This window comes from Pyrgilauda ruficollis, unplaced genomic scaffold, assembly GCF_017590135.1.
Source record: "Pyrgilauda ruficollis isolate IOZ18807 unplaced genomic scaffold, ASM1759013v1 scaffold15, whole genome shotgun sequence".
Taxonomy (NCBI): Eukaryota; Metazoa; Chordata; class Aves; order Passeriformes; family Passeridae; genus Pyrgilauda; species Pyrgilauda ruficollis.
Window position 1 is genome coordinate 13729412 of NW_024513654.1, and position 15335 is coordinate 13744746.

Consider the following 15335-nt stretch of genomic DNA (forward strand, 5'->3'; position numbering starts at 1 on the left):
GACTTCTGGGGATGGCAGAAGAGGGACAACAAGGTTAAAAGAGGAGGAAGGGTCTATAACCAGCAGTGTCTTAAGCTGCTGAACACACAGAAGAGCACTGAGGACCCATACTGAGCTGCATGGAGACCCTCAGAGCATTATCAAAACAGATGTATTTATTCTTCTGGTACATGGGTTGTCACACACCACATGTGTGCACAGACCTGTCCTCTCCACTCACATGTGGCAGGGGCTGTCCATCACTGTCCCTGGCAGCAGCAGAGGGTGGGCAAGCCACAAGCAGCATAGCTCCTTCCCTGCTGTGGGTGCTGGGAAGGGACTGCAGTGAGGGGTGCTGTCTGCTGGCCTGCATGCTCCAGCCCTAGCACTCGGGGCAGTGCTGGGCTCTCAGGATCCAGAGGGTCCGTGGCATTTGGTCAGATGACTTGGAGGCTTAGCAAGGCGCTGGTCAGACTGTTGGTCAACGGAGAAAGGGGACACAGGGTGCTCACCTGCCTGGGCTCCCGAGCAGGAACCTACAGGGACAGAGATGGTGCCATCAGCCATGTCCCCTACACACTGGCACCCCCTCAGCAGCTACTTCCACACACTCACCATTCTCCACGTGCTGCCACTGCTTCCTTCCGCACCAGCCTCTTTTTGTCATCCAAAGGCTTGGCCAGTGCCCGGATAACTCGGCCCTTGTATGGGAGCAGCTGTAGGACACAAGGGGCTCTTTGTGAGAGAAATGGATGCTGGCTGCCCAAGAGGTTTGGGAGCCCCTTGCACCTCTACATGCAGGAGCAGGCAGCAGGGTGCTGCAGAAGCACTTACCACTGTTGTGGGCAGACTGGTAAGGGCGTGGGCACAGCGCAGGGCGGCGATGCGGACAGCCTGGAACAGACAGGGATGAGGGCAGCACAAGGGGCACGAGAGAGGGGCATAGCAGGGAGGAAGGAGGGGGTGCACGCACCATGGTGGGGCTGGAGGTGAGGTTGAGGAACTTGGTGACCAGTGTGTCGACATGCAGGCTCATAATCTGGGGAGCTTCGAGCAGCAGTGGGTGGAGGCAGCTCAGTGTGGAGAGCTGTACTACACGATCTGAGCAGGACAAGGCCTCAAGCAGGAGGGAAAGCAGCTGCAGAGAGAGGGAGAACACAGGAGTAACGAGTAACCGTAAATCATGCACTCCACAATGTCACAGCTCACCCTGCTTGCCACCCTGGCTGGCTCTTACCGTGGGTAGCTCTGTCACCAGCACAGGTTTGGGGAGGTGATTGAGCACATGCGACAGGCCCTTCAGGTAATTGGCCTTCACATCTGTGGAGAGCAGAGATGATTACAAGCAGCCTGAAGAAGGAGGAGATGCTGGCTCAGGTTCCCTGGTTAAAGGGTCAGGAGTGGTGAGGCTGGGCTGGGGGTGGCCACTCACCGGGGCCAGCCCCATGGAAGCCTTGCACCAGCTTGGGGACGTTGTCAGTGAAGAAGCGCTGGCGGAACATGATGCGCACATCAGCATGGCAGCCCTTGTGCAGCACGTCCGGGGACTCGGCCATGAGCAAGGAGAAGCCATCAGCTGTGGCAGGGCCCAGCTCCGTGTCACCCAGCAGGCCCAGCAGCTGCAAGGGAGAGAGCCCTGAGATGGAATGCCTTGATCCTGGAGGTCCCCAGCCAGCCATGGGGGAGCAAGGCAGGTTTCTTAGTCACCATCCAGCCTCACTACCACCTACCTTGTCTGTCAGGCAAGAGCTCAGGGGGTGGTAGCGCAGCACCAGGGCTTTGGTCACCTGTGCAGGTAGAACAGTCAGTGCCAGTCTGGGTCCCCCAGCCCCCCTCATCCAGGGCAGGCCTTACCCAGAGCAGCAAGGTGAGTGCCTGTGTTCGGCGGGGCCCCTCCGCAAGGCTGGGCTCCATCCTGTTCACTGCAAGTTGCAGGATTTCATCCAGCTGCTGCCCTGGGAATGGAAGGGATAAGCTGAGCCATTCCTCCTGTCAGCAGTGGGCAGGGACACCTGGCATCTGCCCCAGCCCCCTTACCTGCTGGGTGCTTGTTCACCAGCCCTGCAAAGCACTTGGCAGCTGTGGTGGCTGTGAACGGACAGTTGCAGGAACAGCTCAATGCCAGCAGCTCCCGGAGCAGCCATTCCTGCTGAGGAATTGCCACCTGGAAGAGACACAGAACGTGTTATGGCCCAGGGCTGCAGCTGCTCCCTCTGTCTGTCCATGGAGCTTGGTGTGGACAGAGGCTGGAGGGTGCTTGAGCAGGCTCCTCTCCATCCTGCTCCCCATCAACGTACATCACGGGGCAAGGAGCAGACGAAGGCCATGAGGAGGGCAACCAGGCGTCTCTGTGCCTCCAAGCATTCCCCATCCTGCAAGGGAAGAACGGTGTCCATGTCATCACAGTCCTTGCTACCAGCCTGTGCAAATATCCTCATTGCTGGCCCATTCTGGTGCCCCAGCCCCAATCACCAAACATACCCCGAAAGGCTGGAAGGAGCAGGGAAAACTGTTTTGGGGTAGGAAGGAGACATCTCCTTTCAGAAAGAGTGGCACCACATGAGACACACTCTGGGCAGCCAGCCTAGGAAAAGACATTGTAATGTGCTGCTCTGGAAAGGTCACCGGAGACCTCCCAGGAGGCACAGGGTCACCCTGTACAGATAGTAGCAGGGGGCATGCAGCCTGCTCCCTCCCCACGATGGAGCACCCAGCTGCCTGCCCCAGCTTCACTCACTCAGGGCTCAGGTGAGTGGTGGCAGCACTGATGACTGGGATCATGGCAGCCAGCACCTCTTCCTCCAGCAGTGCCTTGCCTGGCAGTGTATGGGTGCTCTCTGCAGGTAGTGGGAGGAATGAAACTTGCTGGAGCCTGCTGTTCAGAAGGAGGAGGCAGGCACAGCCCCCTGAACACACACCAGAGTGGGGCAGGGCTCTGGGACAAGGGCAGGCAGCAGTGCACCCCACTCTTGAGGGCCATGGATGCCAAAAGGCATCAGCAGCAGCACTGACTGCAGGATCAAGGATCCCTGAGAGCCCAGGCATTGCCTGTTCTCCCCTTTCCCACTCCAGCCCTGCGCTTACCTGGCATGGCTGCCTGCACAGCCATGGCCAGCAAGCACGGCACCACTGTCTGGTGGAAGTACCAGCAGCCCTCGGCATCCTGTTGGCACTGCAGGGCCACGCGGTGCAGGCTCTGGCACACAGAGATCATGTCTTGGGTGTTCTTGGCCTCAGTCCCTGCAGGGCAGAGTCACCACCAAGTCAAACAGCCTCAACACCCAGCCCCCTGATCTGCACCAGGATCCTGGGACAATGCAGCTCTTCTGACTCCCACTCCACCAGTGGGATTCACAGCCCAGGTGTGGATTCCTTGTACCACTCCCATTCCAGCTCTCTCCCAGCCACCACCAGTAACAGAGGAAGCTCCTGCCCAGACACTGCTCTGTGGAGCTACCTGCAGGAGCTCCATTACCTTTCAGCACCTTCTGGAGATGCTGTAGCAGGATGGGGACAGTCTCCTTCACGATGCTGGTGTGGGTGGACACAGCTGCCAGGGCCTGCAGGCAGCGCTGCTGCAAGGAGTGGCAGTTGTGGTAGCTCTCCTCCCGCTCTGAAGAGGAAACACACCTCAGAGGGGGACCTGGGGACACCCCACCCAAGGACAGTCAGGGCTCAGACCCTGCCAGGGTGGATGGGGTGAAGCAGCACAGCAGACCCAGCCCATGCCAGGCTCAAGGCACTCTGCCTGCTCTGCAGCTGGGCAGCTCCTTCCCACAAGGGTGGTCCTGGCCCCACACAGGCTGGCTACCAGACCAACCACAGCCTTCCCTGTGCCAGCACACAGTGCCTGCATTGGGAATCCCCCAAGGATAGCCACCGACCTACACAACACAGCCCCACTGCCTGGCAGGAGCCCAATGGGGATGGGAAAGGCTTTACCCCAAAACCACTCCTTTCCCAGCCCTACCTGACTGCAGCTCCTTTTCAAGCCTGGGTACCATGTGTCCAGAGAAAACCTTTGGGTAGGTGGGGGCCAAGGACCCAGCCACCTCCATCGCTGCTTCACTGCCAGGGGGAAAGAGAGTGGAAAAGGTGATGCAAGGACTGCAAATCCAGGGCTGCTTGTACACCAGCTGCACAGACCTGGCCAGAAGGTGTCTCCAGAACCCCATTTCTCAGCAACTTGCCTTTTTCCCCCCCATCAGGTAGGCAGAGCAGAAGCCCTGCTTTGACAGGCTCAGACTTTCTTATTTCCAGCCCATGAATTGTCTGGTTTATTCCATGTAGTCTTGTTCAGAGAGTTCCTATGCTTTCCCTCAGACTACAGACCCTCTCTGCAGCAAAGCCAGGCTTTGTTCCTCTTCCCAGAGTGTGGGCGACTCTGTGATGCACCTCACCTGCTCTGGGAATCCTCCTCATGCAGAGCAAGACGGATGAGGTGATCCACAACCAGCTCCAGATCAGAGGAAGACAGGAAGCCTGTAACAAGAGCCATAGAGGAATCCTACCCTTGGCCAAAGGCAGAGATGCTGGACAGAATCCTTCCTCCTCATCCAGGCCAGCAGCAATGCAGCAGCACACCAAATGCCAGAGATAAAAGGTGCCCAGCACAAACAGGCAAGAGAGAGACCAAATGTCCCTGGAGCTCATGGCTTGGGTAGAACATGCTGCTGCTACTCCTGTGCCCTTACAGGCAGCAGGCAAGGATGTCCCAGCAGCCACTGTGTCTCAGAACACAGTGACACCTCCCTCTGTCCCAAGGGAAAAAAGGCACCAACCTTGCAGGGAGCCCAGGACAGTCAGTGCCTTGATCCCAACCAGCTGCAGCTGCACACTGGAATCCAGCAGCGCCGAGAACACCACAGAGCAAACCGGGCCTTGGAGCGACAGCAGAGTGCTCTCATCTGGAGAGAGGGGCATGGAATCACTGCCAGTGTCTGGCTGTCACCACACAGCCACCATCACAGCACTTGACAGACCCTTTCTGGGGTGCTGCATTTGATATCCAATCATGCAGGGTCCCTGGCACGTGGCGGGGGCTCACACATGCAGCCACACTGGGAGTTTTCCTTGTATGTCAACATACAGGAAAGTGAGGTCAGAGCCAGCAGCCCTTGGGACGCAGATGCCTCCAGAGGGACCAGTCACCCTCACCTTCTTCCACATGTCCCCACTTCTGCTGCAACTCCAGGAAGCCTAGCAGCATTTCCAGGATTGTCCTCCTCTGGCTGCTCTGCAGGGACACAAAGGTTTAACCCAGATCACCGTCACTGCTGCAACAGAGCTGCACCTCAGCCTAGCACTGTGAGGCCACAGGGTGCCCATGGGGTCTCTACCCACACTCCCACAGGAAGGACATCCTCTCAGACACCCTGCTGCCCCCAGGCCCTGTGGAGCCAGTGGGTGCCTCTCACCTGTGTGTGCTTGGTGTACTGCTCCAGCAGCAGGGGCAGGACGCTGTGGGTGATGCGGTGGTAGGTGCGGAGGGAGGCACCCGCTGCTGCCTGCAAGAGTTTGGCACTGGGCCACACCAGCTTCATGTCGGGCTCGCACAGATGGTGCCTGCAATCTGAGATAGGCTGGGCGTCAGCTGCACCGGCGCAGAGCTCCTCTGCCTCGCGTGCAGGACACAGCTGATAGCGGGGCTGCAACGTGCTGCCAGGGCGCAGCTCTGAGCTGCAGCACAGCCTCCTCAACTGAGCAGCTTCCCACAGCTCCAAGCACACAGAGTGCAGTTCCAGCAGAGATGGAAGCAGCTCAATTCCCTTGTCCTCCCTTCCTGCAGCCAATTACCTTGGAGAAGCCAAAATTTGCTGTGAGGACTAGAAAGAAAAGAGGCTTGAAAGTGAAGAGGAAGGCAGATCTCTACCTAGGAGGATGCTTTCAGGCCTGGCTGCATGGGGCAGGTCTCTGTTAGCTACCTTGCAGGATGCTGCTGAGGAAGGAATCCAGCAGATCCTCAGAATCAGAGCTGAGCACGGAGCGGGAGAGGCAGGCAGAGAGGGCACGCAGTGCAGCCAGGCATTCCATCTCTATCTTCTCACTTGCTGTCTGGAACACCTGGAGGAAAGGCCATAGGATGAGCTGAATTCCATTGCTGACAACAAGCACAGGCTTCAGGTTCCCAATGCAGGCCGAAGAGCTCAGGCTCCTACGTGATTTGAACACGCAGCATGCCACATTCAAGCCACACGGACATACTGATATGGCTGGCCTGTCCCCTCCACTTTTCAGCTGGGGCAATCCAAGGTCACAGGTGTGGACAGCTGGGAGATATGGGGCCCTCCCGGTCTGGTTGAGAACTCCTGCTCAGCAGAAGCCCAGCCAAGGGGGAGCCCGGCAGTACTCACCTCTCTGCGCAGGGATGACCAGAGGCTGGGAAGGAATTCCTGCAGCTCCTTCTGCCCATAGATGGCACAGCAGGCAGTCTGCAAGAGGGAGCCAGGAGAAAGCATCACAGAGAAGCCAGTACCAGGGGGACACGGTGCCGGGACACTGCCCATTCTGGAAGGCTCATGCTGAGCTGCACAAATCACTCAAGAAAAACAGGAAAGAGTGATGCAGACTGAACCACAACTCTGGAAATTGTGGTTCTGCAAGTGAGAGTCTCTGGCTGGCAGGAAGAAGGGCTCAGAAGTGGCTGGCAGCTGCTGCTGCCACAGATCAGCTGTAGGCTGAAAGGAGTAGGGGATCTCCCCTTACCAGAGTCTGCAGCGAGTCAAGCTTGGCACTTTGCAGTTCTGAGTCCAACTTCTCAATAAGCAGAGGGAGAAGGAACTGCAGAGAGAAACACTTTAATTCAGCCCATCCCTTGTACCACCTTGTCCATGGCCCTGCAAGGCTGCAAGTTCAGCCTCTGCCAGGAAGGGGTGTCTGCAACAGGCAGCCCCTTCCCAGGGTGTCAGTCAGCACCCTCCCCATGACCAGCCCCAGCAGGAGACAGGGCTGCCCAAGTGCAAGATCCTGATCCCAGTTTTTCCCATTCCACAGAGTTACAGCAGGAGCTGCAGCACTACGAAAGGCAGCCTGTGCTAAGGGAACAATGAATCCCCAATGAGCTTTGTACCTCAGCAAACTGGGTTGTGGAGGCCAGTACAGCCCGGAGACTCAGGATCAGGTCTTCCCTCTGGATGCCATGAGGATCATTGGGGGGCTGGAAAGGAAGCAGAGAGCAGGTCACCCACCATTGAGGAAACATCCCAACCCAGCCACCAGCCAAGGCTGCATCATTTCATCTCCAGCATGGCAGCAGCAGCACTAGTCAATGCAGCTAGCTTGGCACCAGCCTGTCAGCCTGGTACCACAGCTGAACACTGCCCAGCCAAGACCCTTGGCCACCCTCTCATCCCATTCCCTGGAAAGGACATAATCCCCTAGGAAAACACCAGAAAGAAACAAAGAATAGGCTGTGGCACATGGCAGACTCACTCACTGGAGTAAAATCAACAGGGAAGTAGCAGGATGTAACTTCAAACAGCTCCTCCACAAAGGGACCTGCAGACAGAAGAGAGGGGGTGAGCAAAGATATTGGGCAAAAAAGGCACAGCAGCTCTGTTCAGCACCCACAGTAGGCCAGCTCTGCAGCTTTTAAAACATGTTAGGAACCACCCCATTCTAGTCAGACACAAGAGCCATCTCTCCAACAGCTCAAAGAAAAAGGATATGTTTCCCAGTCAGCTCTGTATAGCAGCAGGTTTAGGCTCACCCAGGGCATAGTCCTTAGCAATGAGATCATGCACAATCTGGAAGGCCACCAGCAGATTGCGGGGATCCTTCTCCCCATCCATGACCTGGATAAAGCCGAAGGTGAAGTTGGCACCCAGGCCCTTCAGCTCTGCAGAAAGAAGGAGTGTGAGCAGGTGCAGGACATCAGACCTTACAACACGGCATTAAATCAGCCAAGTTGCCCCAGCCCCACAGTCTGTTTCCAGGTCTCCCAGGCAGAGTCACAGAGCCCTTGGAGAAAGTGAAAGTGAGTCATTTTCCCAGCTTCAACAATCCCAGAGTGGCTCTGGCATCTGCCCCCTCACCTTCCTCCCTGGTGCTCATGAAGTTGGTGATGATGCTGTAGACTGTGTGGCGGTCCAGCTGCAGCAAGGACTGAAGGGAGGAGCAGACCAATCAAAACCATCCTCTACACATGGCAGCACAGCTACCCACTACCCCATGGGCAAGACACACCCTTGAGAGAGCAGGACCCCCAGCAGCTCAGCTGCTGCTTCCTTGCACAGAGATCCCATTTATCACATGCAAAGCATGCACGTGCCTATGCAATGGCACATGGACATGACTCTGTCCCATCACTGCATGAATGCACTATCAGTCACACCAGGGCCATGCATGCTGCCCAAGGCACTGCCAGCAAAAACAATCTTACATGTGAGGAGAATTGGACTGGGGACACTTAAACACAGAGAATGGAACAAAAGGAAATAATTCCCCTAGGGCTGAGTAAAGAGAGGACAAGGGCCAAACAGGATTCTTGGCTGCTGTCTGTCTCTCACAGTCTCTCTTGCAGTGAGCCAAGCTGTCTCTGAGCTCTGCAGAAGCATTGTACTGTGCTAAATGTAGCCAGTCCTCAGGGCAGGTAGGCCATCCCCAGACACACAGGGAGCAGAGATCAAGGACAGGAGGATAGGAAATCACATTGCTCACCTGCACATGTACCTCCTGGAATATGGCTTTGAGCACAGACACTGCTAGCCCTGGGGACAGGACCTCACACATGCTCTGGGGACAGAAAGAGAAAAGCAAGAGTAGAATACCATGATGGCAGCCACATAACAGATCTCCTGCCTCCATGTGGCAGCTGCCTAAAAGATCCTCTTCCACAACAGGGAGAGCTCACCACCCCCTCCCCAGACAGAACAGGATAAGATGCCCATCATCTGTGCTGCTCCCCAGGGTGGCCAGGGAATCCTTGCCCCACTACCCAATACAGGGCACAAAATCAAGGCAGTCTCCTGTCCCCAGCTCCTCCACAAGAGGCACAGCAGAAGAGAGGAGACAGGGCAATGCTGCCAGATGGGCTGACAGCCCAGCCAGGCCCTGCTCGACACAGTGCTCCAACCCATACCCAGGTGTTGCACCTCCCTGACACTGCAGGGGAATGCATCCCAGCACTGTGGGCTGGGGGTGTAAGCTCACCAGTGCCCGGAGTCCCTGGAGCACCGAGGGAATCACTAGGTGATTATCTTGCAGCCGGCTCTCATAGAACAGGACCAGATGCAGCACTGTCAGAAACAGACACCCATGTGTGTTAGCCCAAGGAAACGCAGTTGCTGGGTGCTGGCCCCAGCTCAACCATAAGCTGATGGATTAAGAGTGAGCACATCTTGCACTGGTGAATGGGACAAACTGCTGCTTTTGGGTGCACCCACCTGGCTCCAACACCTTTGCCCTCCTCTTGTAAGCAGCCCACACCTAATTGCAGCAGGGCAGCAGCCACCTCTGGCTGCTGCAGAAGTGCTGGAGCTACCCAAGAGGCATTTGCCCTGGCCTGTCCAGACATGTGGATGCAGACACCAGCAGCAGAGTGGCAGTCTGCTCAGCAGAGGCTGGAGGATGTCATGGGGTGGGGTACAGAGCAGGGGCAGGAGTTCTGGCTTCCTCCAACTTGGCTCCACAACACGTTCCTGGCCCCTGAGTCACGGCCACGGGCGCCTGCACACCCCAGCCCTGGGGAGTGGCAGCAGGAAGCAGACTGGAAGAGCCGGCTAGCAGCATCCTGTGCCCACAGCTGCTGCAGAAACTCAGCCCCCCAGGAGGCAGCCTGACGCAGCGCTTGAGAAATTACCTGCGTGAGCAGTGACACGAGGCTCTAACATAGCTCACTCCCCTTGCTCAATTGCCCTGAGTCTCTTTTCTCCTTCAAGTATCCCCACTGAACCTCCCCACTTCTGGCTGCCCCTCCAGAGCACCCCAATTCCCATCAGTCATCACACCCGTCTCCAGCTACTGCAGTAGATAAGGTTCTATGCACAGCTGCTCTCAGCCCTGCCTGGCTCCAGCCAAAGACAGCCAAATTCCAAGGACTAAGCATCTTTTAATTTTATCCTCCCTCCACCTTACTTACTAGCTGGGCCCCCTGTATAGCCAGCCTGCCAGCATAAGTTCAGCTTCCCATCTGCAAGACCCCCAAGCCCAAGCCAAAGCCAAAGTTTGTTAGCACTTACTGGCTTTCCCTGTTGCCAGCCAGCTGCTATGGGGCGTTTAACAGAGGCAGACCTTCTCCTTGCCTCCATGAACATGGCATCTTCCCCTCCCCACCCCAGTCCATTCTCATCCTTACACTGATCTCCCCTCCTCCCCAGGCCTCAGGATTCCTCCTGAGTTAATCTGGTCAGGCTGCAGGGCTGCAGCGTGACTTGGTGTGTGAAGGACAGTCTTCCTGCTCGGAGTCACCACCCAAGGATTGACATACAGATGTATCCCCAATGTGTCCCACGTGGCACTGAGCACACCTTGGTGTGCAACGCCCACGCACTGTCAGGGGCCCCAGCTGTCCAGCAATTTGGTGTATTCAGACAGTGACCTAAATTGTGTGGTGAGTTTGGCTAAAAGGCTGCAGCGCAAAGCTTCATGGACTTTGGACTTTGACTCTTAGAGACATGTACAAGGTTGTCACAGTGTTAAATCAATCCCTTTGCCAATTGCAGGACAGACATTTTAATGGCACAGGCTTTGTCCCCAGCCAGACACTCAAGGGTCAGAAAAGCCCTTACCTTCCTTCTCCTGGAGTAGGGAGTAACACTGGAGCAGGACTTGTGACAACAGCTGGATGCCTCGCCCTCGCATCCGAGGATCTGTGTTCTCCAGGCAAAACCTAGGCCAAGAGGGGAGAAAGCCCAAGAAGCCTGTTGTGAGCAGGTACATCCAAGCAGGAAGCACATCCTGAGCAGGCACATTACAAAACCAAAGAGGTGCCCCTCTGTGGGCCCAACCATGCCTGACTTGCTGGCATGGAAACAGACTCCTCTCCCCCTGTCTGTGCTGCATGTGTGCACTCAGCCCCGGAACCATGCAGAAAGAAATCCAAGTTCTCAAGTCAGATCAAAGAAATTGCTCTTGCACCATGCTCCCAAGATCACAAGGATCAAAAAGGATAAAGCCTCTTGCAGTGAGGCAAACCCAGCCCCCATCTTGGGAGAAATGAGCCTAGGCCATGGACAGTTTGCAGAAGCTGAGTGCCAGCCAACCTGTGACATGGTGTTGTGCAGCTGTGTGCTCAGGCAGCTCTTGCTGGGGTAGCCCCAACTGAAAAGTGCCCTGCAGCATGCTGCCTGCCACAACATCTCTCCTCTGTCCTGGGAGAGCATCAAGAGCTGCTCTGGCCTTGCTCTTTCCCAAAGAGCTCCCACATCCAGGGAGGGCAAAGCACTGCTCAAGCCCCACACTGCGAGCAGACAACATCCTACCCACTGCAATGTGTCATCCAGAGCTGAAGCTCATCCTGGATGAGCACACTTGTCCTTCTCACTATCCTCCTTCTGGGAATGTCCCCTGCAAGGCCCTTACCCAATGTATAACTTGCATAAGGCTTTTCTTACCCCAGGGCTTCCACAAGCTGCAGCACTGTCCACCTTCCATCTTTCACCCCTGGACAAAGGAGGTAAAGAGAGTGAACCAGAGATCATGCAGGCATGTTGCTGGAGATGGATGCTGCGACACATCCCAGCACTGCCCTGGGAACGGCCGGTCAGTGCTGACTCCTCACCAAGCACCAAAGGAGCCACGTGCACTCAACTAGTGGGGCTGCCTCCAGCCCTGCCTGCAAACACCTCTGAGACTGAGAGCAGACAGCCAGGGGAGAACTTGTCTCCACTTTGCCTCAGCCTCTCCCTGAAGCATGGCTGTGTGTGGCTCCTAAGAGAGGTCTTGCTGTGCTCCACTTCTCTGAGATACTAAAACCCCCTTCTCTAATGTGAGCATGCTGTGAAGAGACAGAGGGCAGCTCTCCAGGTGCTTCCAGAGGGAGAAGTGGCTGAACAAGCAGCGCAGACATTAGGGATCACTCAGCTTCCCACCTTGGCTCCATCACCTCCACACTGTGCAAGAACTGCACTAACTTCTTCCAAGATGGAGGGCACAGGGAAAGGCAGTTTTGTGGTCAGAGGAAGATAAAATGCTGAGATTCCTGGAGTCTGTTTCCAACTCTGACTCAAATTCCTTGCCAGGTTGCCTCATTCACCTACTGCCTCTGTACTCCTGCAATTCAACTGGGGGAAGAGTCACTCCTCAGGAGGCTTTGGTAAGGACCTGCTTGCTGCACCTTACAAGAACCTTGGCAGAAGGGCAGGTTCTCCATTCCTGCCACCCACTGCCAATGTGGCACCTCCCCAGAAGGAAAGCTCTGTGTATGTCCTCTGCTCAGACATAGGCTGGCAGGCAAGGGACTGGCTTACCTTCAGACCCCTAACCTGCAGCTCAGGTGTCAAGTGACATTGCTGGTAAACAAGCAGCACCCCTCACTCTCTGCCTGGACAAAACAGCATTCCTCCACCAAAAAAAAATTAAAGTCACTGAGACTCACTGTCTTTACCCAGGGGCTCTTTTGGGCACTCTGGAGGGACCTGCTCACCTCTCTGCCCTGCTGAACCTACACGGCTGACAGGGCACTCACCCTCTCAGAAGCCCAAAGGTTTCATTATGGGCTTTCCCAGGCCTTGTTCCAGCTAGTGTCTCCTGCTGCTGCAAGCATTTACTGTCTCTTCCTAAGCAGTTAATTCCAGTATTAAGACACACTGTTCATCATAGTCCTGTCTCTAGGGATGGGATGACAGTGTTTTCTGACAGTGTGTTCTGACAGAAGGCAGTCCTGACTCCAGAGACAAAGCTTTCAATCCTGCCTGGCCCAGCAGGGAGAGGGAGCCTGAACTGAGAAAGAGAACAGATAAGGGGAGTTGTGTGGAAAAAGAGCCCAGCAGGTCTCAGAATTGACAGGCACAGACTGAAAAGGGGGCGCCCTCAGAGACAGCCATGACGTGCTGGCAAAATTTCCTGCAGAAAAACAACAGTGAAACAGCAAGCAGATGCTTTGCACCAGCCAAAGCAAAGTGTGCTGCAGAGAGAGCCTGGATGGCCCCTCCACATCCAGCATCCCAATATTTTGCTCTGCAAGCTCATGAAGAGCCCTTGTGCCTCTGCACCATCACAGAAAAAGTCTGAGACAAATGCCATCTCTGTGGCCAGGTGCTCTGCCTCTCTGTGTCTGCAGAGACTGAAAGCAGCTCTACACAAAGCTTCTGGTTCCCTACTCAACAGGAAAGAGCTGCAGTGTGATGGCCAAACCACAGTCAGGTACTGATACACCCCGAGGTCAGCAGCTCCTTTGCTCAGCTCAGTGAGGGCGCTCCCTGCGTTCTCAGGGACCCAGGTGTGACCAGCTCTGTCTCACACGGTGTGGCCACCCCTCCCTGGCACAGCCTGTGAGTGTGGTGTGCTCGTGGCCAGCACCACACAGGCCACGGAGTGAGCGCCAGCACAGCTCACTGGACCTGCCCCATCAGCAGGGCAGGCACAGTGGTGAGCCTGAAACTGCTGCCTCACATCTGGCAGCAGCACACATGCCCCAAGGTTAATCAGGCACTTTGAATCCCTTTACCAGGAAGGGCTGCCTGGCTATTCTGGCATTCCTGTAGCCCCCAGAGACTCAACAGAAGCAAGCCATTCACCCTGTGCTGGATTGCTACTCTGAACCAAGCTGCTCTCTTTCCTGACAGGTCTCTCCCCTTTCAGTGTCCTTCTGAGTATCGGTCGCTTCTGGAGGACTTCCCTTCTTGTTTCCCCCACACCTTCAAAATGTGAGGACAACATTCACAGGGAATGTGTAATGGATTCTGTAACAGCACTGTCCTTCTCTCCCCATTTTTAGGATTAATTCAGCCTCCTCCTGCCACCCACTGACCCATGCAGCCCAACCTGCCTGTGACAGCACCAAGGCCTTTAGGCCACTTGCCAAGTTATGCTCATTTTAGTCCTTAGCAACAAAGTGGGGAAGCTCAATGTGTTTGTTACAGCAATTGCACAATGGCCATGAGCTTAGAAAAGACCTCCCTATCCTTCTGCTCAAGGATACACAATGCAATTTAATCCTTTCTGATGTGTGGTGCTGTATGAGGTCAGAGGGGCTCAAGGACACTTGCCAGCTCCTCTGTTCGGGAAGGTGGGCTTGTCACAAGAGCCACACGGCTGAAAAGAGCTGGGAGAAGCAAGGGGGGAGCAATTATCTTTGTATGTCTTAAAAGAGACAAAGCTTTCTCCCGGCTCTTCTGTAACATGACATCAAGTGACAACAGCTGTTGTAAGGTTATCCTTCCCCATGTATATTCTAAACATGTCAGAGACTGTGTAACCCTTCTGCAACAACTTGAATGTCACACAGTTTAGTGAATTCCTCCAAATTTCCTCAGCATTTTCTTCACTCTGTGTTACATGGGCCACTGGGTTAGCTTTCTGTTTTGCCAGCTCATCTCATCACCAAGACACTACATAGCAGTTCACAAGCCATCAGGCCTTGGGAAAGGTCTAGAAGCTACCTGTGTGTGTAATGTAACTCAACAATAACCCTTCTCAGCTCTCTGAGTTCCTTCCTGAAACATGCTGAAGCCACTGCCTACACACACAAAAATATCACCTTAGCCTCAGAAAGACACATTCCTGAAGCTGTAGCTTCCCTAATGCAACGGTCACCCAATTGCTGTTCGGAGGAGAAGGATAAATTATCCGATGAAACAAATGCCAAAGCCCTGCTAGGAAAGGGGGAGAAACCACAGTGAGGGCAGTCTGCAACCATCACCTCCCACGGTCCCTCGGCAAGACCAAGAGCTCTCGTCCCACTGTCGCTTTCTCTGCCGCCCACATCTGCGTCGCTCCTGGAACCCCTCACCCTCGCGGCTGTCCCGCTCCTACCGCACCTCTCCTCGGCAGCTCCGAGCTGCAGGCCCTACCCTACCATTCCCACGTGCCCTGCTTCGCACGGCAGCCTCACAACCCACAGACACGCTCTGTCCCGCGCCTCGCCTCGCCTCGCCTCGCCTCCAGTCTCTTTACTGCCCTGCCCCGCAGCCCCACGCTTCCTCCCAAACCCCTCCCCACACCGCCACCACGCGCCCGTGCCCACGCCCGCCCCAGGCCCAGCCCGGCCTCGCCGCGGTGCCCACGCCCAGTCCCGTCCCGCCCCTCCCCGCCCCGCCCCCGCGCGGTACCTGCCGCCACCTCCGCGGCACGGCCGTCCTGCTGCCCGGACACGAAGTCCCGGACGGAGGCGGCGAGAGCCTCAGCCTCCGCCCCGGCCGCCGCCATGACACCCGCGCTCAGGGCAGCGGCCCGGCCCCCCCACCCCGCCAGCGCGT

General features: G+C 56.1%; 1 protein-coding gene across 6 annotated transcripts; it reads right to left on the reverse strand.

The window, feature by feature from the left end:
- Positions 1-140: 140 nt before the first annotated feature.
- On the reverse strand, positions 141-15330 carry MMS19 (MMS19 homolog, cytosolic iron-sulfur assembly component). Of its 6 annotated transcripts, none has more exons than XM_041460958.1 (31): positions 15189-15330; positions 11532-11580; positions 10707-10807; positions 9130-9215; positions 8638-8712; positions 8013-8082; positions 7688-7816; positions 7415-7476; positions 7049-7135; positions 6685-6759; positions 6333-6410; positions 5904-6042; positions 5397-5551; positions 5137-5215; positions 4761-4886; positions 4380-4461; positions 3950-4047; positions 3455-3622; positions 3064-3219; positions 2717-2816; positions 2461-2563; positions 2277-2351; positions 2017-2143; positions 1834-1934; positions 1710-1766; positions 1412-1598; positions 1217-1299; positions 953-1117; positions 814-873; positions 595-695; positions 141-515 (listed from the first exon to the last, which is right to left on the reverse strand). In XM_041460958.1, the coding sequence occupies exons 1-31, from the start codon at positions 15283-15285 to the stop codon at positions 488-490; spliced, it is 3099 nt and encodes a 1032-aa protein (XP_041316892.1). In that variant the 5' UTR covers positions 15286-15330; the 3' UTR covers positions 141-487. The 6 variants fall into 6 exon arrangements, with proteins under 6 accessions (XP_041316892.1, XP_041316893.1, XP_041316894.1 ...); XM_041460959.1 differs by having other exon boundaries at positions 3455-3592; positions 15189-15329; XM_041460960.1 differs by lacking the exon at positions 15189-15330 and adding an exon at positions 12387-12407.
- Between the last annotated feature and the right edge of the window lie 5 nt (positions 15331-15335).

Coding starts and splice junctions, on each gene's coding strand:
- MMS19 (XM_041460958.1), bottom strand. CDS start 15,285: ATGGCGGCGGCCGGGGCGGAGGCTGAGGCTCTCGCCGCCTCCGTCCGG. Junction 7,136..7,414: donor TCCCTGTTGATTTTACTCCA/GTGAGTGAGTCT, acceptor CTTCCTTTCCAG/CCCCCCAATGATCCTCATGG. Junction 874..952: donor TCACCTCCAGCCCCACCATG/GTGCGTGCACCC, acceptor TGTCTGTTCCAG/GCTGTCCGCATCGCCGCCCT.